At 38.8% G+C, this 25,081-nt stretch overlaps 1 protein-coding gene across 1 annotated transcript in view; it reads left to right on the forward strand.

Moving 5' to 3' along the window:
* Positions 1 to 25,081, forward strand: part of LOC141370180 (pregnancy zone protein-like) — a 56,639-nt gene that overhangs the window by 24,881 nt on the left and 6,677 nt on the right. The window contains exons 8-16 of the mRNA XM_073878017.1: positions 1,245 to 1,406; positions 2,772 to 2,999; positions 3,251 to 3,314; positions 7,443 to 7,579; positions 11,902 to 12,004; positions 19,040 to 19,225; positions 20,780 to 20,863; positions 21,334 to 21,510; positions 24,034 to 24,201. Of these exons, the coding sequence (XP_073734118.1) occupies positions 1,245 to 1,406; positions 2,772 to 2,999; positions 3,251 to 3,314; positions 7,443 to 7,579; positions 11,902 to 12,004; positions 19,040 to 19,225; positions 20,780 to 20,863; positions 21,334 to 21,510; positions 24,034 to 24,201 (1,309 nt within the window). The remainder of the gene's footprint in view (positions 1 to 1,244; positions 1,407 to 2,771; positions 3,000 to 3,250; positions 3,315 to 7,442; positions 7,580 to 11,901; positions 12,005 to 19,039; positions 19,226 to 20,779; positions 20,864 to 21,333; positions 21,511 to 24,033; positions 24,202 to 25,081) is intronic.

Below are 25,081 nucleotides of genomic sequence, written 5' to 3' on the forward strand. Positions count from 1 at the left end.
ATTCACAAGTAATGAAGTACCCAGTTGTACCTATCTTCAGGGCACAGTGATGTAGCCTACAACTAGTTAATGATATCAGTTAATTAATATGACCCAAACCATGAAGCCAAGCAAAACTACTTTCCTTTGTAAGTATCACTGATAAAATGTGCAATCACATACTACAGTATTTTGAGAACCAGAGGTATTATTTTTTTAGAACATATAGCTAATGAAGATGCTTAACGTGATATGAGTTAATTATTATGTCAAACCTTTCTACCATCCATTTGACAATAAATATATTTCCACCGATATCCAGCCAGCTTCAGAATTTTAAGGGAATTTCTCACAAATGATTCTCAATTTATGGCTACCAGTATCCTCCTTTATACCTGCTGTTCTATTTAGAAATAAATAAGTGGTTTTTTTATTTTTTTCTTTTTCAATTTTTTATTTAAATTTTAGTTAATTAACATATAGTGTAATATTGGTTTCAGGAGTAGAATTTTGTTCATATAACTCTCAGTGCTCATCACGAGTGCCCTCCTTAAACCCATCACCCATCTAGCCCATCCCCCACCCTCTACCCTCCATCAACCCTCAGTTTGTTCTCTATCATTAAGACTTGTCTTATGGTTTGTTTCCCTCTCTCTCTTTTTTCTTTTCCTTCCCATATGTCTAGACTGGATATGTGTAGTTTTATTTCTGACATAGGAACTATAATTGTGTACATTTTATGGCCACTATTATTAAATTATTTTCATACTTGGGCACGTATTGCATGGAGCACTGGATGTTATATGCAAACAATGAATCATGGAACACTACATCAAAAACTAATGATGTACTGTATGGTAACTAACATAACATAATAAAATTTTTTAAAAAGGTATACATTTTATTTTTAACTAATAATTTTACCCCTTTTATAAGTATTTGTAATTATTTATCCATTCCATAATTATTTCTTTAAAATTACTTATAATTTTTCTCAAAAAGAAACACTTTTTGTGGGACAGCTTATGTGGTTTTTTTCAGGAGATGCAAAATACCTGAGGAGCCAAAAAAAAAAAAAAAGAAAAGGTGAAAGACATGAGGATACAAATAGGAAAAAAAAAAATTTTGTAGTCAATATAGAAGGGTTGTTTTCTGGATTTGCTTTTGCTTTTCTTTCAGTTATGGTAGCAAAAGAATTTGTTTCCATGAGTTCTGTCTTCTCTGAATATTATCCACATAACTTATCAAATTCTTTTCTTCTTTAGGTGCTTCTGGTGGATGGGAAAGATGTGCCCATCCCCAATAAACTTGTCTTTATCTCTGCAAATGAAGCAAATTATCTTTACAGTGCAACTACCAATGACCAGGGTCTTGTTCAGTTTTCAATCAATACTACTAATGTTTTGGCTAACAAAATTTCTGTCATGGTAAGTATGAAAGAAAAAAAAAAAACCTGAGGACAAAGAGAAACTTTAGTATAACAATCATTTATTCAGAAGTGAAGAAGCACACATATTGTATTTGAGAGAGAGAAATAAGAAGCTGTCCAACTTAAGGATAAACTTAGGAATTAAAAATTTAATTAAAAACAACAAAAAATGGTAGAAGAGATACTGTCAAAGTGTCTGATCAATTCATTAGCATTATCTTTAAAATGTTATGTATTATGCAAAAAAAATCTTATAGGATTTGGTTCTGCACCATATCAATTCTTCAATGGGTAAGTAATTCATGTAATTTGTTTTATGTTGTTTTTCTATGTCCACTCAGATAATTTGAAGAGTGATCAGAACCCCACACACACTTAATATATTTGCCTAATGATGATGATCAAAAGATTTCTACAACCAAAAAGATTTTATGCTTGTAGTTTCAAACAAAGAATTGGTGAAAGACAATGATTTATTGATTCCAACTTAGATAAACAGCATTTAAATTTTTTCCATTTCCCAAAGTTCACATGTTAATTCAATTTAAAATATGGAATGATGCTTAATGTTTTCCAAGTAATAGATACCTGTTCTTCCTTAAGATTGAAAAGAGAAGTGGAGTGTCCCTATATTTGAAACTCTATAATGATAAACAGAGCTGTAAATTATTAGTATGATATACTTAAAAACAGTAATAAAAAAAACAGCAGGAACTTTATCATGAGAGCAAATAGAAAGGTCCCCAAAATAAACCTAGTAAATCCAGAAAAAGAAAACAAGTGTATCCGTAAAATAGCTAAAGAGCAACCACTGCAGGGGAAATCAATGGCATTATCTGCTAAACACCATTGGTAAGGCTTAAAGGTCCAGAAACTACAAGGCCTTGAAAATCAAGTCATAATAATGACAAGAAGCATAGATGATAATTTGCTGGGATTATTTATAAACAATTTTGAAGCCCTTATAGTTATAAAATATTACATTAATATATATAACATAATTTTAATTCAACCAACTTACACGGGACTTCTATTATCCAAAGACTTCCTTTTCTGCTTACTATGATTATTTACCACTCTCACTGGGACATCATTGTTCCTCTGGCCTTGAGTCACAGAAGAAAAGATAAATCAGTGATGATTTAGCAGAATCAGGGCAAAGGAGATTAATGGGTAGATTATTTCCTTTTAATCACTGTAATTTGGGAAGGTGATCATTTGTTTCTTTGGTGGTCAACAGGGATGAGGGCGATGCTTAGTATGTTAGAAGGGAAGACACAAAATTTTAACTCTCCATTTTGATGGGAAGCTAAAGTGAAGAATTTCAAGATGTTATTGATTCTTTGTTTTTCTGTTTTACCAGGCCTACCACACGCAACCTGACTTGTGTTTTAACTCTGTATGGCTACAAGAGGAACACCAGGCAGCTCAGCACATTGCAAAGCATGCCTTCTCCTTACATGGGAATTATGTTCACCTGGAACCTATGGCTGGTACCCTGCCCTGTGGCCAAACTCAGATTATCAAGGCATACTATATACTCAATGGGAAGGCCATTGGGGAGCCTAAGGAGCTCATTTTTTATTACCTGGTAAGAATAAGGACACAAAATATATTTGGAGTTTATCAGTAGACAAAAGTGGTTAACGGGCCAGGAAAAGTGGTTCACCGGTGCCCCACCAACTTCCTTTCTCATCCATGTTCCCCTTGATTCTTTCATTTTTATGCAGTTCCTTCTCTCTAGCAGAGATTCAAGAATCCAAGGCAGGTCATGTGGGGAGTAAATGTTGAGAAGTGTGTTAGGCTCAAAAAGGTTGCTTTTTTGTTGATTTTTCATTTCAGATCATGGCTAAGGGGAACATCGTCAGATCAGGGACACATGTTGTGCCTATACAGCTAAGAGGCTGTGAGTTTCCTTAAATTTGCTCCCCCATATCCTTCCCAACACATCGAGCTTCACACGTCAGTGACAGCTTACAAATGGGATATTATTCCCATTATCCCTTTATAATAAGGACACAAAAGATGCTCTCCTTATGAACTCTAACTTTTTTTTTATTCAACACAGTCAACAGATAAACTGGATGGCCTCCTAAGGCACACTTTTTTCACTTCAGTGTGTTTCTTCTATCTGACATTTAAATTAGAAACTTCTGAAAATCTAAGCTTCCTTCTGTTTTTTAACCCTAACAATAAATGTGAAGTGGTCATCTTTAATTTTAGTATTGCAGAGAAGAGAGTTAAGTATCATGGAGAACAGCGAGGAAAAAGATGATGGACTGTTTTTTTTTTTCCTATGCCGGGCTCTGGGCTAGGCTTTCTTCCCTCAGGAAATGCTCTCTTCCTTCAACAATTAATGAGGATGCTTACTGTGTGCACTGCAGGCATGAAACTGTGAACTCACACGTGATTTTCAGTGCACTTCATGAATAAGTTGGGGGAAAGGAAAGAGGATTATTTTCTATCTTAATTAAATCATGTCAGGATTTAAATCCCTGGAAAAAGAACCCATGAGCATTCTTGTAATTAACTGAAATTAAGGCAAATATTTCACCAAACTCCACCTCGACCCAGAGCTAAACTTAACAACGGTTGGGATTTGTTCCATAGCTGTGATTTTTTTAAAAAGATTTTATATATTTATTTGAGAGAGAGAGAAATTGACAGAATGAGTTGGAGGAGGGGCAGAGGGAGAAGCAGACTCCCTGCAGAGCAAAGAGCCCTAAGCAGAACTTGATCCCAGGACTCTGGGATCATGACCTGAGCCAAAGGCAGACGCTTAACTGAGCCACCCAGGCGCCCCATGATTTTTTTTAATAGTTCCTTTCTCTCTCAGGCTGGAAAAGTAAAACATCAGTTATATTTTTGTTTTTCCATATTGAAACTATACTGGAGGAGGTTTAATTAATTTATTTTTATTAACATATAATGTATTATTTGTTTCAGGGATACAGGTCTGGAATTCATCAGTCTTACACAAATCACAGCGCTCACCATAGCAAATACCCTCCCCAGTGTCCATCACCCAGCCACCCCATCCCTCCCACCCCCCTCCACTGCAGCAGCCCTCAGTTTGTTTCCTGAGATTAAGAGTCTCTCATAGTTTGTCTCCCTCTCTGGTTTTGTCTTGTTTCATTTTTCCCTCCCTTCCCCTATAATCTTCTGTCTTGTTTCTCAAATTCCTCATATCAGTGAGATCATATGATACTTGTCTTTCTCTGATTGACTTATTTCACTTAACATAATACCCCCTAGTTCCATCCACATCATTGCAAATGGCAAGATTTCAATTTTTGATGGCTGCATAATATTCCATTGTGTATATATACCACATCTTCTTTATCCATTCATCTGTTGATGGACATCTGGGCTCTTTCCATAGTTTGGCTATTGTGGACATTGCTGCTATAAACGTTAGGGTGCATGTGCACCTTCAGATCACTACATTTGTATCTTTGGGGTAAATACCCAGTAGTGCAATTGCTGGGTCATAGGGTAGCTCTATTTTCAACTTTTTGAGGAAACTCCAGACTGATTTATTCATTTGAGAGAGAGAGAGAGCACGAGCAGAGGGGAGAGGCAGAGGGAGAAGCAGACTCCCCACTGAGCTGGAAGCCAGAAATGGGGCTTGATCCCAGGACCTGGAGATCATGACCTGAGCCGAAGGCAGACACTTACCTGCCTGTACCAGCTTTCATTCCCACCAACAGTGTAGGAGGGTTCCCCTTTCGGGAGGAGGTTTAATTTGAAAGAAAGTACTAATTAGTACTCTCAACAATTAACTGTTGTGGGGGCACCTGGGTGGCTCATTTGGTTAAGTGTCTGCCTTCAGCTCAGGTCATGATCTCCAGGTCCTGGGATCAAGCCCCACTTCTGGCTTCCAGTCCAACAGGGAGTCTGCTCCTCCCTCTGCCTCTCCCCCCTGCTTGGCTCTCTCTCTCTCCCTCTAATGAATACATAGAATTTTTATAAAAAATTAACAATTGTTGGGGCGCCTGGGTGGCTCAGTTGGTTGAGCGACTGCCTTTGGCTCAGGTCATGATCCTGGAGTCCCGGGATCGAGTCCCGCATCGGGCTCCCTGCTCAGCGGGGAGTCTGCTTCTCCCTCTGACCCTCCCCTCTCTCATGTGCTCTCTCTCTCTCTCTCTCATTCTCGCTCTCTCAAATAAATAAATAAAATCTTTAAAAAAATTAACAGTTGTTTGAATTAAATGTTAAAGAGTGCTGCCAACTTTGAATATCATTTATCCCAATATTTATATAGGGATAGTTTGATATAGAGAATGGACCCACATGTGCATTATTTCCCTTCAATGCATCATATAGCCTATTTTTCTATTTTCTTACAATAATGGAACATATAACACCTTTATAGAAATAGATGAATGTCTTAAAACATTATATCTTTATCTGATTTTTCTTTCCTGATATTTTAATTTGTGCATCATTTGGAAAAGGATCTCTACATAATAATATAAGGAAGAGTTTATTCATTATTTACTTCATGTAGACATCACAAAAAAAGTAATGCAAGTAACTCAGCCAATAATTGAAAAGAATTTCTTTATATACTCAGTGAATTCACAAGTATTTATAATAAAACTCTTTTAACCACACATTGTAGTTATGTTATTAATTACCAGTTTGTTCTTCATAAAGATGTATGGAAAATCGACTCTATTAGTTAAAAGAACCAACTCTGTTCACAATTTGTCTAAATTCAACTTTTCATAGCTTGCTCATCTTGTTCTTTTCTTATACTATTCTGCAGTTTTAACCTCATGGTACAGATTACTAATTTCAGAACTATTTCTGAGTCTGTTTTAAATTCAGAATTCAGATTTTAAATGACAAAACCTTCACAAATTTCATCACTAAAAGGTTACTTTCCTTCCAATATTCTCTGGGGAAAAAAAAAAATCTGCCATGACTTCTCTTTCTATTTTTATGATGCTTCAATCTATTCTGAACTACTATTGCTCACTCCCAGACATGGCAATACAAGGATTTAAACTACCCTCCTATTAGAGAGAAACTTATTTCCTTTTAGGGGTCTAAGTTGAACTTTTTTTTTTCTAAAGATTTTATTTATTTGAGAGAGAGAATGAGAGAGAGAGAGAGAGAGCACATGAGAGGGGGGAGGGTCAGAGGGAGAAGCAGACTCCCTGCTGAGCAGGGAGCCTGATGCGGGACTCGATCCCAGGACTCCAGGATCATGACCTGAGCTGAAGGCAGTCGCTTAACCAACTGAGCCACCCAGGCGCCCTAAGTTGAACTTGATCCCTCCAATGGGACAAAAATATGAATGCCCTGACACTGCTTTAGTCATTCCCAAGGGCGGGGTGTGGCAGCGGCGGGAGACAGAAGAGTTGTTTTTAAATGAGCATAGTTTCAGATTTGCAACATGAGAAAGTTCTGGAGATCTGCTTCACAACAACGTGAATATACTTAACACTACTGAACTATACACTTTAAAATGGTTAAGATGGTGAATTTTATGTGTTTTTTCACCACGATAAGAAAAGACGTATTTGAAAAAAAAAAAGTGAACCCTATGATTATATCTTATAAATTATAGCTCTGAATTTAAATTGAGAATCACCTCTGGCCTGCAGTCTAAGTGAAATGGTTTTCATTCGTCATATAGATATATGAGATATATACTCATTGTATATATGACATATATAAGAACTTCCTTATTCTACAATTTTTAACTGAGTCCAGCAGACTTTATAAAATATTTTGTGTATACATACATATGTAGAATAATTTTGAGCTATTCTGACATAAGTTGTTTACCACCTTAGTTAAGTGGAAATCAGACACAGACTTGAGTGTAAGGAATTTTTACTTATTCTGGAATTGAAGTTGTAAAGGGACACATTAGCCAATTAATTTCACCAAATAATTAGAATGACATTAAAGAGCCTATGCCATTGAATGAGTAGGCACAGTTCTCAACTGGGTTAAGATCTAACAACAGTGTTCTGACCCATGGCCGTCTTGTCTCATTTTCTCCATGTCCCCGTAAAAGGCAGTTTTTCCTTATCCTTCCCTGTGGAGTCGGACATTGCTCCCATTGCTCAATTGTTCGTCTTTACCGTTTTACCAGATGGAGAAGTTATTGGAGATTCAGAGAGCTTTGAGATTGAAAAGTGCCTAGCCAACAAGGTGAGAGTCTTCAGCATAAAATCACAAAAGCACAAATAAATAGTACTATAAGTATCACCCATTTACCTCAGAGAAAACGGGTCCAGAAAATTAAATGAGTTGTCCAAGGGTTCCCAGCTAGTTAATGGCAGAGCCAAATCTCCAGGCACCTAGCAGAGTACTTTTTCAACTATGTCAAATTGCTACCACATAAAACATAATTCAATCTTGTGTCCATGATGCCCAACTCCACTGATTCAATTGCATGAGGTATGTACGATGCTAGGACTCAGAAGTTCCAAAAACCTTAAGGACAAATGCAAATACCTAGAATCACCTTATAATGGATCAGAGGTAAAGACAGGCTTCTAAAAATCAAACAAGCTATTTATCCTTTATGAGGTATCAGTTGTTCCTGGAGGATAAGACGGAGCTATTGAATAAACCTTTTCAACAGTAAAGGCAAGATGGGAAAAGACGTTCCTGACTTGACACCCCGGCAGTCCTATAAGGCTAAGGTAAAGATGATTCAGGACATGTGGGTGACTGCAGGATCGCAAAGATAGAGGACATGCTGGCTGACTTTTCCTTCTATTCTCGCAGGTGGACTTGAGCTTCCGCCCAGCACAAGTCTCCCGGCCTCACACGCCCACCTGAGAGTTTCAGCTTCTCCTGTGCGCCCTCCCTGCGGTGGACCAAAGTGTGCTGCTTGCGAGGCCCGAGGCTGAGTTGTCCATTGGATTCGGTGAGTTCCCGGCAGCCTCAGGGTCAGGAGGGGCCACTGGAGGGGCGGGAGGCGACAGGAGGCAGGAGAAGCCCCTCTTGGGAGTAAAATATAGTCACCATTGTCTAATTTTTTATAATTTCTCGAGTTTTCTCACATACATTTTCTCATGTGATCCTCCCCAGATCCCAGGGAGTAACAGACACATTTTAAGATGTGGAAACTAAGAGAATGTTTGAGAGATTTGTGCAAGATTACCAGAAGTAAATGACATAGGCTGAGCTTCTGAAACTGCCCACAAGCTTTGATCTCTTCTCTGACATAACTTCTTTTTCTCTAGAGAATCAAATCTAAATCTGTCACTCATGCTTTACAATGATATTAATGAAAGCTACGTGTTTTAAGATTCACCACTTATGTGATGGTCTTATTTAAAAAAGAATTAAAAATGGGGCACCTGGGTGGCTCAGTCAGTTAAGCGTCTGCCTTCGGCTCAGATCATGATCCCAGGGTCCTGGGATTGAGCCTGGAATCCAGCTCCTTGCTCAGCAGGGAGCCTGCTTCTCCCTTTCCCTTTGGCCTACCCCCTGTTTGGGCTCTCTTTTGCTCTCTCTCTCTCAAATAGATAAAGAAAATCTTTTAAAAATAAAGAAAAAAGAAAAAAGAATTACTAAGTTCCCAAAGTATTAGATAATATGGATCATACCTAAAAAAATCATTTTTGGTCAATTGAATAAGTTAGCTTTTTATAAAATTGATATTTACAAGCATAAGTCATGTACCTCCCAGTAGATCTATTTTTATTTCTAGAGTTCTTGTGGTCTATGAAATTGAAAGTGATTCACAAATTATTTTCAACTTAAAAAAAAATGACCTACTACATCTTTGTCAGCAATGATGAGTCACAGACTAAAATTTTACATCTCTTCTTTTTTTTTCTAGAATTGTATTAATTCATAGTGGTAATATTTGGTGTATCATGCTGATCTTTATTTTCTTCATCATCATCATCATCATCATCTTGCAGGCACACCACGTGCTGGGTCTGTTTTAGGAGCTGGGGAAATAGTGGTAAACAATCATAGTCCTTGTCCTTAGAGAGCTGTCATTTTATTTTTTTTTAATATTTATTTATTTATTTGACAGAGAGAGACACAGTGAGAGAGGGAACACAAGCAGGGGAAGTGGGAGAGGGAGAAGCAGGCCTCCCGAGGAGCAGGGAGCCTGGCGCGGGGCTCAATCCCAGGACCCTGGGATCATGACCCGAGCCAAAGGCAGACACTTAACGACTGAGCCACCCAGGCGCCCCAGAGAGCTGTCACTTTAAAGGAACTATAATAAGAGATTACATATGGCTCAGAAAAATAAAAGGTGAAAACTTGGTTAACAATTAGAATTAGGAGAAAGAACTTTCAAACATGGGGTTTCTGAAGAGAAAACTATCGGAAGGAAGGGAAACTTCAAGAAACAACTTTTCCAACCCATTTAAAGCTAGATTACTAATATTTTGAAAATGTTCAGTATGATGCAAGAAAAAAATTAGAATTTGATCATTGTCAAAAAGTTATCACTGGCAAATTTTATAGCTTTCATTGCCTTATGCATCAATGTTCAAGCAGGTCAACTAATTAACTTGCCTATTTGGGAGTTATTATTACTTATCAATATTGGAGGATAAATCAGTAATATTGAAGTTCCTTCTAGTTTTGTTCTAGTATCTACTTATCAAAATTCATTTATATGTATTATATATTTTTTAAAGATTTGTTTATTCATCTTGAGAGAAAGAGAGAGGGAGAGCATGCTCACACACAACTGGGAGGGGCAGAGGGAGAAGGAGAGAGAGAGAGAATCTCAGGCAGACTCCCTGCTGAGCATTGAGCCCGGCATGGGGCTCTATCTCACAATCCTGAGATCATAACCTGAGCCAAAACCAAGAGAAGGATGTTTAACCAACCGCACCACCCAGGAGCCCGATATGTATTAAATTTTAAAACTGTAAGATAAATATATCAAGAATCACTATCCTGTTTCCAGTCATCAAAATTAACATTCTTCAGAATGGAGGGTATAATCAAAATTTTTCTCAAACTTGTCTTTTATGACAGGTCAAAATATCTCCTCATAGCATAATAATTATTACATAAAAGACATATTTCTCTGACTAGAGTTCTCTATTTGAATTAGAAGATGGCATGAGGAAGTTAACCTGAAAAGTAGGGAATTTTCTCCTGGGTGCTTTCTTTGGATTATTTATTTGAGAGAGGGAGTAGGGGGAGGAGCAGAGGGAGAGAATTTCAAGTAGACTTAGCACTGAGCACAGAACCCCACAGAGGGCTTGATCTCAGGACCCTGAGATCATGACCTGAGATGAAATCAAGAGTCGGACGCTTAATCGACTGAGCCACCCAGGCACCCGGAGGAATGGCTTATTTTTTTCTTATACTCTGTATTTATGGTAGCCTGTTCTAAGCTGTTTTTCAGCTTGTGTTGAAGGAATTCAGTCTACTTTTCAATATTTTTATGTCTATCCTATTTTGTGTCATTATATAAATTTAATAGTTGCTTCAGTTGCACTACACAGCTTTGAATATTATAGAGGTAAGAAAGGATTATGAACATAACCAGAGATTTGGGTTCTTAAAATTTTAAAAATCTTTAAGTCACTTGCTTTGACAATAACCTGGAAAATAGTCATTCACCCAATATAGAGGATGCATGCTCAATTTATGTGACCATTTGGTTCTCCTACTCAAGAACAAAGTAAATAGATAAAGTTTGAAGGGTTTTTGTGGTTAGTTATCTACTGCTGTATAACAATCTTCCCCAAACTTAGTGGTTTAAAACAATAAACAATTATTATCATATGCACTTTCTGTGGATTAGGAATTCCGAAGTGACTTATCTGGGTGGTACTGGCTTGTGATCTCTCATGTCAGTCCACATGTCAACATGTTAGCTAGGGCTTCAGTCATCTGAAGACTTGACTGAGGTTGGAAGTCTACTTCTGAGATGTGTTACTCATATAGTTATTGTCAGGAGGCCTTAATTCCTCACCACCAACTCTTCCATAGGGCTGCCTGGGTGTCCCCACAAAATGGCAGGCGATTTCCTCCAGAGCAAGTGATCTGAGAGAGAAGCTAAAGCTGCAATACATTTTATGACCTGGGCTTGGACTTCTTAAAGGTAAAGTCCTTATTACTTATTAATGTACCAGTTTATGAATGTTTTAATGTTAGTAAAACTGTATATAGTTTTATATATATACATACATATAGATATAGATATAGATATAGATATAGATATAGATATAGATAGTTTAGAATTGTTTAGCCTGACAGTTGATAAGTCAGAGCCAGGGCTAGACCTAACCTCTGACATTTCGTTGAAATAATTTTGTTATATTTAGTTTATTTGCAAAAGGCCATAAGTAATAAAATCTTAATAAGCCACAAAGTTTGTAATTTTACCACTTTATTTATATTTATTGAGTTTGGGTATCTCCATGAAACTAATATAACATTAAGGCTATTGGGGTTACTTAGGGACATTATTAAGGAAAATATATTTCATATAGTCTAATCAAGTTTACAAACCTATTAAGTCACCATTTTTACAGGGTATGGGATTAAAGGTGTTCACCAACTCTAAAATCCGAAAACCACAGTCATGTTCAATGATCCACCCACCTGTAGGAAGAGAAGGGCAACCACTGATGGCAGGTAAAATAACAAATTACTTTCAATTTTGTATTACATCCAACAATATCACTTTGCAAAAAAAAAAAATGGTAAAATGAGATAGATAGTGTAACCATTTTATACATAGAGAAACCAAGATTCAGATAAGATGTTTCTTGCTGAGATCATTTAGCTGGTAAACGGCATAGCCAGAAGTGACCAGAGTGTTTTAAAGTTGAGTCGGATACTTTAAGTTACAAAGGAAGAAGGTCAAGTTTAAACTATGAAAATTTGAAGGAGGAGAAGGAAATTTTCTGGAATTTAATAAGGCATATGATATAACTAAAAAAGCTTATAAAATGTATAGATATAAATAGCTGAAAATTGAAATAGATAGATATAATGAATAATAAATGGGTAGATATAACTGAATCAAGTATATGATACAATGGGAGAGCTACAAAAACTAGAATATTTTGTGAAAGTTCTTGAAAGTAATTTAAGTAACATAAAACCCATTCCCATGTCTGTTTGGTAAGCCATCATACAACCTCAAAGGGTTTGATGACATAGAACAATATACATGGAGAATAAAACTTTAATAATGTCCCTAGCACGAGAGAGAGAGAGAGAAAGAGAGAATGGTTCATCTAAAAAAGGGATTAAAATCATGTTAGACAATGATAGAAATGATTAGGGCCTGAAACTGCAAAAATCAAGAAGTCATAAAAATTGGAGTTATTATTCATGCATGTGTTCCATGAATATTCACTGAACACTTACTGACCTATTTTCTGGACCTAACAAATACTGAGAACAAAAATCTTCACCTTAGGTTTATGTCCTAATGGACACAGAAAGAATGTAAACAAAATAAGCAAGTATATTAAATAGTCTATTAAAAGATGACAAAAGCTATGGGAAAAATTAAAAGAGAGAATGGAATATCGAGACTAAAGGAGTTGCAAGTTTCAATAAGGTGTTCAATGAATATCCTACCAAGAGAGTGAAATTTGAGCAAAGACTTGAAGGAAGAGAACAAAATAAGAGACTATCTGGAAGAAGAGTATTTCAGTCATAGAAAGCAACACCAATAATAGAAAATACCTGTAGAGGGCTTACTCTGTTTTAGAAGACCGTGAGAGGGAGATAGAATATAGATGGCTTTATTGAGATGTAACTGACATATAATATCATATATAAGCTTAAGGTGTACAGTGTGCTTATCTGATGCTCTTATTTTTTAGAAGGGTGGGGCAGAGGGAGAGGGAGAGAGAGAATCTCAAGCAGACTCCCTGCTGAGCGCTGAGGCCCACACAGGGCTGTCTCATGACCCTGAGATCATGGCCTGAGCCAAAACCAAGAGTCAGACACTTAACCACTGAGCCACCTAGGCACCCCTTGATGCACTTTTATATATTGCAAAATGATTATCACCACAGCATTAACTAAAATTTCCATGACCTCATAATTTCCATTTCTTTCTTTGAAATTTTTGTTTTAATTCGTTAGTTAACATACAGTGTTATATTAGTTTCAGGTGTAGAATTTAGTGATTTCCTCACTTCCATACATCATCTGGTTCTCATCATAACAAGTGCCTTCCTTACTCCCCATCACTTATTTCAACCATCTCCCCAACCACCTCCCCTCTGGTAACCATCAGTTTGTTCTCTAGAGTTAAGAGTCTGTTTCTTGGTTTGTCTGTCTCTCTCTCTTTTTTTTTTCCCTTTGCTTGTTTGTTTTGTTTCTTAAATTTCACATATGAGTGAAATCATATGGTATTTGTCTTTCTCTGACTGCCTTGGAATATTATTCATCCATTTAAAAAAATGAAATCTTGGGATGCCTGGGTGGCTCAGTTGGTTAAGCATCTGCCTTCTGCTCAGGTCATGATCCCAGGGTCCTGGGATCGAGTCCCGCATCGGGCTCCCTGCTCAGCAGGAGGCCTGCTTCTCCCTCTGCCTGCTGCTCCCCCTGCTTGTGCTCTCACACACTCTCTCTCTCTTTCTCTCTCTCTCTGGCAAATAAATAAATAAAATATTTTTAAAAAATGAAATCTTGCCATTTGCAACAACATGGATGGAGCTAGAGAGCATAATGCTAAGTGAAATAAGTCGGTCCATTTCTTTTTTATGGTTATCACCACTTTTTAAATGGAAAAGCTGAACCTGGAAAGACTTAGTAACTCAACCCATTAAGATGCCACAACCAGTTTAGATATGGAATGGGGATGGATTCAAATCTGGCTGTTTGACTCCAGATCCATGTTTTTTAACCTCTACACTATTCTGTCTCTCAAAGGCTCTAAGGTGAGAGCTTGTCTGGAACATTCTAAAAGTAAGGAAACCATTGTGGTCAGAACAGAGTGAATCAAGGGAGAGTGAGATCAGTGGAATAATTGAGGCCAAATTGTATAGGTCCTTGTAGGTCATTGTAAGAATTTGACATTTTACTCTGCATGAGATGGAAAGATTTTCAGAAGGGGTGGGTAAAGTGATCTAATACGTTTCTTATATAGATCACCTAAATACTACATTTAGGAGGAAATTAAGTTTTGAGCTTTTATACCTTTTTGCTTGAAAGAAGCAAAGGTCAAAAATGAATACAAGTATCACAAAGCTAGATTGAGTGGCCGTTTAACAGCTATGAACAGAATGTCCAGAAGAAAGTATTTTGTGATCAGCAGTGAAATAAAATATAAGTGGGTGTGTCCAGGGATCAACACATTTTGATGAAATCAGATGGGAAAAAGAAGCAAAATAATAACAGTAATATTTTGTCTTAGGAAATTAATCTAAAGGCATTTCAGTAGAGTTTATGAGTTGTGACATAAGGAAAAATAGAATTTTAACGTAAACACTGTGAAAGGATCAATAGAGAATCAAGTTGACCTTGAGAATGAGACGATAAGGAAAATATTGTCATCATCCAATAAACAGAGTTAAAATAACACATTAAGCCATTGTTCGCTAACTGCAACAGCTGGAGAAGTTGAAGGGTCTTTGACATCTGGAGCAGGAAAGAGAAAATAGTTTATTTAGATGCATCATCCATTTAGATAAACTTGAATACTAATAATCCATTTACGGTAAGAGTAAGGCAGAGATAGAGATGGCTACCACTTGGAAGGACATGAGGGAAAGAAGATGTATGATATTTATTTAAAGAAATTACTATTGATGCTTTTTACAGTTGAGAGAGATATTGAGGGGAAATGTCTGGCAATGTTTTTCCTCATAAATATTCTTTCACAAAGGCAATTCTGAAATATCAGATGGAGTACTTGGATGGAGAGCTTCACTCAAATTTAATTAAGCATGATTTCAGGTACAACATAGAACCAGAAAGGCTTCATGTTTAGTTCTCTACCCCCTCACTTTTGTAAATAATTTCTGCCTCCATTATAGCGCTATACCAAATGGAAATGTCTCTCTTTGGCATCTTGAATTTTTCATTTCTCCTTCCCAAGAAGTAAAGAGAATAAAATCTAATGCTCTAGCCTTGTTATCAAGAGAACAATGAGTTTACAAGCTTCAGTACAGTACAAAGAGTTGATATTATTAAATTCTGTTCACCCCCCTGGGAACTTAAACAAATGAACCCATGTTGTCTAAAGAGAGTTTGGCATATTCTGCTCAACCCTTCTTATGGAGGAAACAATACTCTGTGACCTTGAGAACTCACTATTTCTCCCACAAACCATAAATGCATCTCCAAGTTATCTCATCCTACAAACCTCCACTCAATGTAGAATTATGCTATCTCTAAGATACATGGAATTTCTACCTTTAACGAAGACTCCTGTCTTCTCAAAGAATAAGGGCTCAACAAGTTACTTCCAAAGTTCTACAACTCTTAGGAGACAATCTGAGCAGGAATACTAAAACTTTGCTCTTCTAAGTCTCACACTTGTACCATGAAATGAATAGATGCCTTTTCTTTGACTAGATTGTAATTTTCCCTTATTTTTGATAGCAGGTATAGGAGCAAGTCCATATATTCCTCAATTTCACTCATATAATATCATGTCTGCAAATAATATGCAAAGTCCAGAGCCAATCTCTAAAACAGTACGGACTTATTTCCCTGAGACCTGGATCTGGGATTTGGTAGTGGTGGAGTAAGTACCTTCATTCTCCTCCATTGGCTGTGGGTGAGTGAACGTGGGTCCTCTAGCATTTTCAACTCTAAGATAATCTTTCTGAGAAATTCTAAATAATCATCTAACCTCTCATCCTTTCAGGATGGGCCTAAGAAAATGCTTTTATTATTTGCATTTATTAGTAAAATTGTCTCAGAGATGAGCAATTCTAAAAGAATTATTCCTGAGACTGCCAGAAAACAGACATGGGTACTAAAAGTATCCAAATGCTAGATTGCCTAATGCCATTGGGGGAGCCTTCCATAAACAAGATTAGAACATGCACATAAACACATCAAGCTATGTAAATGTAATGGTTTGCTTTTTGGATCATGATTCTTAAGTATGCTGGTTTATGAGATCACACAACAGTGAGGGGAGTTTAAGGACCAAACTGAATTACATTCAAATATTTTTCTTTAAGGTACAGACATGTTGATAAGGGAAAGAGGCAGCATTTAGTACCTTTTGTTTTCCCAACTCAGTTTCCCAATACATAACCTAGTGTACACACGTGAACATATTGATTCTCACTTAAGAAGAGATGTTTCACCTGCTCACTTTCTGTTCCTCACATCTCTATCTTCCCCAGCTCCTCAGGGGTGGCCGAAGTGGGAGTTACAGTCCCTGATACCATCACGGAGTGGAAGGCAGGGGCCCTCTGCCTGTCCAATGACACTGGACTTGGTCTCTCTCTTCCCGCCTCCCTCCAAGCCTTCCAGCCCTTCTTTGTGGAGCTCACAATGCCCTGCTCTGTGATCTGAGGAGAGGCCTTCACACTCAAGGCCACTGTCCTCAACTACCTTCCCAAATGTATCCGGGTAAGGAAAATGAGAGTGGATTGAAAGGGTGGAGAGAATCAAAGACTTCTTCGGTCCCTCAGCGACTGATTCTGTTCCCAAGACTGTGGATAATTCTGGGAATTATGCACAAGCACTGTTTGTGCTAAGCAAGCAGGACATGATCAGAAAAGCAACACAATGACATTTGAGCTACAGGTACTGAAATCATGGATCTCCAAATCACATGCATTTTTTAAAATTTTTTATTGGTATGTTAATCACCATACATTACATCATTAGTTTTTGATGTAGTGTTCCATGATTCATTGTTTGCGTATAACACCCAGTGCTCCATGCAGAACATGCCCTCTTTAATACCCATCACCAGGCTAACCCATCCCCCTACCCCCCTCCCCTCTAGAACCCTCAGTTTGTTTTTTGGAGTCCATCATCTCTCATGGTTCATCTCCCCTTCCGATTTCCGCCCCCTTCATTCTTCCCCTCCTGCTATCTTCTTCTTTTTTTTTAACATATATTGTATTATTTGGGTGGCCGGTTAAGCGTCTGCCTTCGGCTCAGGTCATGATCCCAGGGCCCTGGGATTGAGCCCTGTGTGGGGCTCTCTGCTCAGGGGAGAACCTGCTTCTCCCTCTCTCTCTGCCGCTCCCCCTGCTTGTGCGCTCTCTCTCTCTCTCTCTCTCTCTCTCTGTCAAATGAATAAATAAAATCACATGCATTTTTGAAAAATTTCCTGAATCTTACAGCATCCTCTACCATGGGATAGGCTTGTTGCCAGGAAAATTCTTGCTGCTGACACAAAACTCAGTTTTATTAATCCCATGAGTGTCATTTTTCAAGGTCTCCCATCTCTAAACTCCCACAATATGCTTGTAACTTTTTTTTTAAAGATTTTATTTATTCATTTGAGAGAAAGAATGAGAGAGAGAGCTCATGAGAGGGGGTAGGGTCAGAGGGAGAAGCAGACTCCCTGCCGAGCAGGGAGCCCGATGCGGGACTCAATCCTAGGACTCCAGGATCATGACCTGAGCCGAAGGCAGTCGCTTAACCGACTGAGCCACCCAGGCGCCCTGCTTGTAACTTCTTTTACAGCAAATATTTCTTTGTAAACTTTGTCACAGTTTTGCACATAGATTATCCCCTTCATAACACAATATCTTCGAGGTCAGGAACTTCTTACATACTCTTCATAATTTGCTATGCTTTGTACATAGTAGACATGTGATGAATGTTGCAGGAAGTGGGAAAAGGTAAGAAAGAAGGGAGTCAGGGAAAAAATCTACATGAGAGGTAGGAACCAACAAGCAGAAACCAGTAGGTAGTGCTCCCATGGGCAATATACCATTGCTGCTTTTCCCTCCTACCCACTGCTTCCACATCTGTAGATTTCTCCAATTTACCCTATTGCAAAGGCCAGATCCTCCTAGTAAGTAATCATCCTTGATTTATATAATTGCCATTCTCATACTTCTCAAAGCATGAATGAGCTTACATGACATCATTTTTCCAAATCACGATTTAGAGCAACATCTCATATGTGGCCCCAATTCTGTGCATTCATTGTCTCTCCGTATTCTGATAATTTCTCTCCCTCTGCCTCCCTTGCAAATGATAGGTCAGTGTGGAACTGAAAGCTTCTCCAGCCTTCCTACAATCCCAAAATGAGAAGGGAAAAGAATCCTATATTGCATCTGTGCAAATGAGCGGCAAACCCTGTCTTGGACGGTAACTCCTAAAACTCTGGGTGAGTGACATGCCCCCAAAAGGTTCTCCAATCAACAGGGGTGGTGGGTATCTGAACACTACTTACATCACATTCGCTTTTTTTGTTTCACACAAATATAATTCCATAAGGTTAGTTTTTTTTTCTTCTTTTGATTTCTACCCACAGTGGTCTCCTCCCAGTACTCCCACAGCACCTGGGCCCCACAGTCACTGTACTTGGGCACTGATCACTCAATGTCCGCTAGCCTTGAGTTTTTTCCAGCTTTATTTCCTATTCCAGCCAGTAGTAAGTTCAAAGTGCAGCCCTTCAAGGTGATACAGAGCACAAAGTCATTTTCAGCTATTAGGGATGGCTTGGACTGATATCAAGATGGATGCACATTTTTTTTTCTACATTCTTTGTTTCAGGGAATGTGAACTTCTCAGTGGGTGCAGAGGCAGTGCAGTCCCCAGAGCTATGTGGAAATGAGGTTGCTGAGGTCCCGGAGATTGGGAGAAAAGACACAGTCATCAAAATCCTGTTGGTGGAGGTAAGTCGGTCTGGACCACTTCAGTATTTTTCTGAGACCCTAACAATAGTAATAGTGAGAAACAGTATGGCCATATTCTTGAGCTAACAAAGAATAATCAATACTGTACCCACACAATCCACCTGATAAGACTAATGGAATTTCCTGTCCTAAAAGTATTGTAGTAAATTTTTTAGCTAACCTTGTTAGCTTATCATAAATACTTTTTCTCATGAATTATTTCAGAGCTAGTCCCTTTTCCTGACTTCTTCGTCTCTTCTAAGATTCATTTATTTCTCACACTTTGTACCTTTGATTCTCTTTCCTTATTACCCCTCATTTTCTCCTCTGCTGGTCTCCATGGTTCTTCAGAGTTTTATGGATTTATAGTAATTTGATAATAAGTACGATGTTAAGATTGTTTAGTGTAAACCCTACCCTTCAAAGCAATGAATCTGCGGTTGTCCTTCAAAAACCTGGACGTTTATCCTTTTCTCCATTTTTTTTTCCACTTGAGCCTGAAGGTATTGAACAAGAAAAGACTTTCAACTCTATGACTTGCACTTCTGTTAAGAGTCCATCTTCATAATCATAGTGAGAATAATGCCCCACAGGGATATGTATGTCAAGTTACAATGCGTGTCCCTACATTTTATCTCCCCTTATCTTTAGAATGTTCCCTTAAATTTGGCACAGCAATAAGTATTTCTTTATATGCATTTTACACAAGAGGACACTGAGCCCAAGAGAGTGGGTAAACGTAGCTTAGGGGTGCAGACAAGACTAATACTTGCTCAGTTCACATTTAGCCTTTACCTCCATAGCCCAGGGGCTGCTCATGAACCAATAAGGATGTAGTAGCTTAGAGTGTCATAATCTAGGTAGAAAGACAGCAAAATCATAATAAGATTGAATGACAGTGATATTCTCTAAAATAGTTGATGATGAAATGGGGGGCACTTTATATTCATCTTACTGAAAAAATGTTTCATGGCAAAAAAACCCAACCATCATATCATTAAGAAACAACTGTAGCTTTTAAGTTACATTGCCACATTAGTATTAGTTCTACATCTGTAGTGTATATGACACTGTTCTTGTCTTTCGAGAAGGACCAATTTAAAGTATAAAATCAGAGAACAATAAAATCAGACAATGAAGACAATCAGATCAAAGAACTATATGCCCCACCAGTTCCCAGGCTTCTTTTAGAGAGAGCCACCATGCACAGCTACCCAGTACATAGTAAAGTGAGAGGGGAAAGGACTCTGGAAGTCATTCTGTGCCAAGAAGAGCTGGACAATTAAAGGTGATCTCATCATAAGCCAAAGTCCTTATTCCTCAGACCCAGGGTTCCTGAAGGAGACAGAATAATACCGCTAAATATAATAATAACCATAATAATAACTGCTCACATGTATGGAGACTTCCCATGTTGCAGAGGCTATTGTAATGCACACATGTTTTACATGCATTCTTCCACTGAATCATCACATGAGCAAGTTAGACTATGAGGAGGTTAAGTTATGTGTCCAAGGTACAGAGCTAGTAAGTGTGGCTCTGAAGCCCCCCTCCCAACCACTACATTGTATTGCTATAAGAGATGTCATACTTTGATATGGGTTGTCTGTTTCCAAAGGTACTGAAATATCTGAGCAGTTATCCCTGAAGCTCCCACCAAATGTGGTCAAAGAATCTGCCAGAGCCTCTTTCTCAGTTTTGGGTGAGTCATCTTGCACCTGGGAAGCTCGGGACAAAAGAGCAGCCATCATACATCTGAATCTATAGGGTTTTCTTTAAGATTTATTTCTCTATTTGAGACAGAGAGAGAGAGAGAGAGAGAGAGAGTAGGGGGAGGGGCAGAGGGAGAGAATCTTCAAGCAGACTCCCCGCTGAGCGTGGAGCCTGATGCGCAGCTTACAACCCTGAGATCATGACCTGAGCTGAAACCAAGAGTCAGATGCTCAACTGACTGAGCCACCCAGGTGACCCAATAGTTGTGTTTTAAATCTCAACTTATTAATAGCATCTATTTCTATTAGAATTCTGGAAATCTCACTCTCTAAATATAAATTTCCTCTTGCCTAAATGATGGTGTCTATGACGCTAAATATGAAAATAATTTGTTTTTAATAATGTTGGTCTACTTAAGGGCTGAAATTACTCTGACATCTAATCTTTCACATCCCCTAGGTGACATACTAGGTTCTGCTATGCAAAATATACAGAATCTCCTCCAGATGCCCTATGGCTGTGGAGAACAAAACATGCTCCTGTTTGCTCCTAACATCTATGTCTTGAACTATCTGAATGAAACCCAACAGTTGACTCCAGAGATCAAGTCCAAGGCCCTTGGCTATCTTACCAGTGGTGAGTCAAAGAAAAGTTTACTTTGTTACTCTGAGACTTTTCCCGATTAAACCTGAATTATATTACCAGATATTAAGCTAATGATGGTGATTTTTGTGAAAATGACAATTTTCCCACCATTTAATAGGATGTTGTGTTGTGACATATCCATAATATTCCTAAAACTATGTTAGATAAGAGACCATACAATGTCTGTGGCTTCTGGATGCATCAGCCTGCACCTATGGGTGGCCTGCCTTTTTATAACACTGCTTGAACTACTCGAACCTTTCATCCCGGGTTACCAGAGACAGCTGAACTACAAACACCAAGATGGTTCCTATAGCACCTTCGGGGAACAGTATGGAAGGAACCAAGGTAACACTTGGTAAGAAAAGAAAATCTATTCTGAGTTTCAACTATGAGTTCACAGCATGTACATATAGTAGCCTATTTAATTCTTAAAACAATCCTGTCAAGTGAGAGCTATTCACTTCTTTTTACAAAGGAGGAAATGACATTCAGCGTGGATAAATAAACGTCTCTGGTATAAACAACTAACAAATGGCAGAACTGAGAACACTTGGAAGTTGAATCTTTTTACATTTAATACACCAAGCATCTTTTCTTTCTCATGTTCCTAAGGGACCATTGTAAGTTAGTGATTTTCCCTCTTAAGTTTTTTCTCAGCACTGAGAGATGCTAGAAATGGGCTAGAAAAACTAAGTGTACTTTACTACCTTCTAACTAGATGACGCACGCATGTGTGTGTGTGTGTGTGTGTGTGTGTGTATGTGTGTCTGTTTATCCATCTGTCTGTCTTCTGTCTCTTCATCCATCCGTCTGTCCATCCACCCACCCCATCTATCTACCTGTCTGTCCATCTGCTCATCTATCTCTATATATCTATCTGTCTTGAATAAGTCTGACCACACAGGAAAACAAGTGGAAATCAATGACCCAGAAAGTGGTGGAGGGGCTGGGTGATGTGGAGGGAAATATTTACTGAAGCAAGACATTCAAAGTAGTTAGTTCATTAGAGTATTAGCTGCAGAAGAGAAGAGAAGAAACCTGTGAAAAAGAAATAAATACAGAAAGCCCAGAATGTGAGAGCAAATATCGTAACAACCCAAGAACACTAGGAGACACCTGAATCTCTAAAGTGACACAGAAATGCTTTAGGAAGCAGGGACCGATTGGTAATGCATTTAACAACATGTTGTAGCTAAGCAAAAAGAATATGGAAGCTGCCAGGTTCACAGAAAAAGTCTCCAAACTCTTAGTGATAGCTCACTGACTCTCATGAGGGTGCACTGGGGGGAAAAGGAGTCTATGTGTGTGAAACAGAGTGTTAGGGTGCTGTACAGAAAACAGCACCCCACTCTTCTTCACCCTTCAGGCTCACGGCCTTTGTACTGAAGACTTTTTCCCAGGCTCAAACCTACATTTTTATCGATGAAGCACACATCACCCAAGCCCTCACGGGGCTCTCCCAAAGGCAGAAGGACAATGGCTGTTTCAGGAGCTCTGGCTCACTGCTCAACAATGCCATTAAGGTAAGGTGTTCTGAGTACTTATCCTGAACCTCATGATACACTAATACTAACATTCCTCCAAAGGTGAGGGGAGAAGAAAGGCACAGAGAAATTGCAAAGATGAAGTCCAGCAGTGTGAGAGGGCAACAGGGTAGGAATATAATATTAAACCTGAAAATTATAGAGGCGGAAGAAATGGTGCTTTGCATGAAGATGTTATTTTGCTTAATAGAGACAGATCCTGAGAAGGGTCCCCATGAAACGGCAGTAGAGAATATACTAAAATTTGAGAGTAGAATTAATAAAAATTCCCTCTCTCTCTCTCTCTCTCCCCTCCCCCCAACAGGGAGGAGTAGAAGATGAAGTGACCCTCTCAGCCTACATTACTATTGCTCTTCTGGAGATTCCTCTTCCAGTCACTGTAAAGTTCACCTCAATCCCATTTCCTACCATGGAACCTACAGGCCTGATGTCTGTAACACCGCCTATTACAAGCCAAGTCTCAACTTTCCTTTTGCTCAATGCTGAGACATTTCTCAGCTAGATAAGCTCTTTGGTTAATCCACTAAAGGGAACTTATACTAATCCAAAAACCACAGGCTCACTAGCCTTATTCTTTTAAGACTTAACTATAGGGACGCCTGGGTGGCTCAGTTGGTTAAGCGACTGCCTTCGGCTCAGGTCCAGGATCGAGTCCCGCATTGGGCTCCCTGCTCAGCGAGGAGCCTGCTTCTCCCTCTAACCCTCCCACCTCTCATGTACACTCTCTCTCTCTCTCTCATTCTCACTCTCTCAAAATAAAAATAAATAAATCTTTAAAAAAAAAAAGACTTAACTATAAAGCTAAGAGATTTAAAATATTTTTTTCAATTTCAATATCGTGGCTATCTGGCTGTCTACCTGGCTGGCTGACAACCACGAATGACTTCTGTCGAACAATATCCAACTCAGGGTTTGCTCCATCCTCTACCTACCCTAATCTGACATCATTACCTCTTTGTCTTTGCAGCACCCTGTTATTCGCAATGCCCTATTCTTTGGAACACTGCAAAGGAGGGGACACGTGGGAGCCATAGCTACACCAAGGCATTGTTGGCCTATGCTTTGGCTCTAGTGGGAAATCAAGATAAGAAGAGGGAAATACTGAACTCTCTTGATGAGGAAGCTGTGGAAGAAGGTGAGAGAAAATGGTAAAAAATTTCCCCTTTCATTTACACTGATACTATGAAAAGAGGAGGGTTATATTTCCAATGAAAGTAACAAGCTTCATCTGGAATTCCTTAGCCAGCTCGTATATTGTGAAATCAGAACGCCTCTTGTAAAAATGTCTTCTTGAGTGTCTGGGTGGCTCAGTCAGTTAAGCTTGTGACTCTTGATTTCAGCTCAGGTTTGTGGGGTCGAACCCCATGTCAGGCACCCCACTCAGCAGGGAGTCGGCTTGAGTGCCACGGCCCGCGTGCAAGGTCGAACAGGGGTGAGGGTAAGAGAATGAAACATAAAAGTATGGGAACAGGAGGGTTGCCCACGGGGATGCCGCGAGCAACGACTTTATTCTTTCTCACACACTTTATATAGGCTTAGGTTACATAACAATAAGACATAAACAAGTTCCACAGGTTCCTCCCTGCCCTTCTCCTGGCTCCGTCCCGTGTTTCTGATTCAAGGCCAGATTCCTCAAGCGCATAGTTTCTTCCCATGCCTTCAAAGGGCCTGGTGCGCTATTTTTCAGGGCTTATCAATAACACTGTGGTTTCTTAGCCTAAATACAACTCGGGCTAGCCAGTACCACATGTTCTTGTATGGGGGCAGCCAGGTGGCCATGATTCAAAGGGATCAGGGAGCCTTTGCTCTACCCGATTAACCCCTTTGTTGCTCATGGCTCCCGACACTTGAGATTCTCCCTCTCCCTCTGCCCTTCCCCCCATGCTCTCTCTAATTTAATTTATATATACTTCAGATGATATCTGTCTCCCTACTTGGATGAAAAGAGGCACAACCAAAAACCATACTAAAGGAAGTGAAATAACTTTTCCAAAGTGTTTTATCTCTATTTGCCA

The sequence above is a fragment of the Callorhinus ursinus genome, unplaced genomic scaffold (assembly GCF_003265705.2).
Source record: "Callorhinus ursinus isolate GAN/ISIS: 27379988/994484 unplaced genomic scaffold, GSC_fseal_2.0 scaffold27, whole genome shotgun sequence".
Classification (NCBI taxonomy): Eukaryota; Metazoa; Chordata; class Mammalia; order Carnivora; family Otariidae; genus Callorhinus; species Callorhinus ursinus.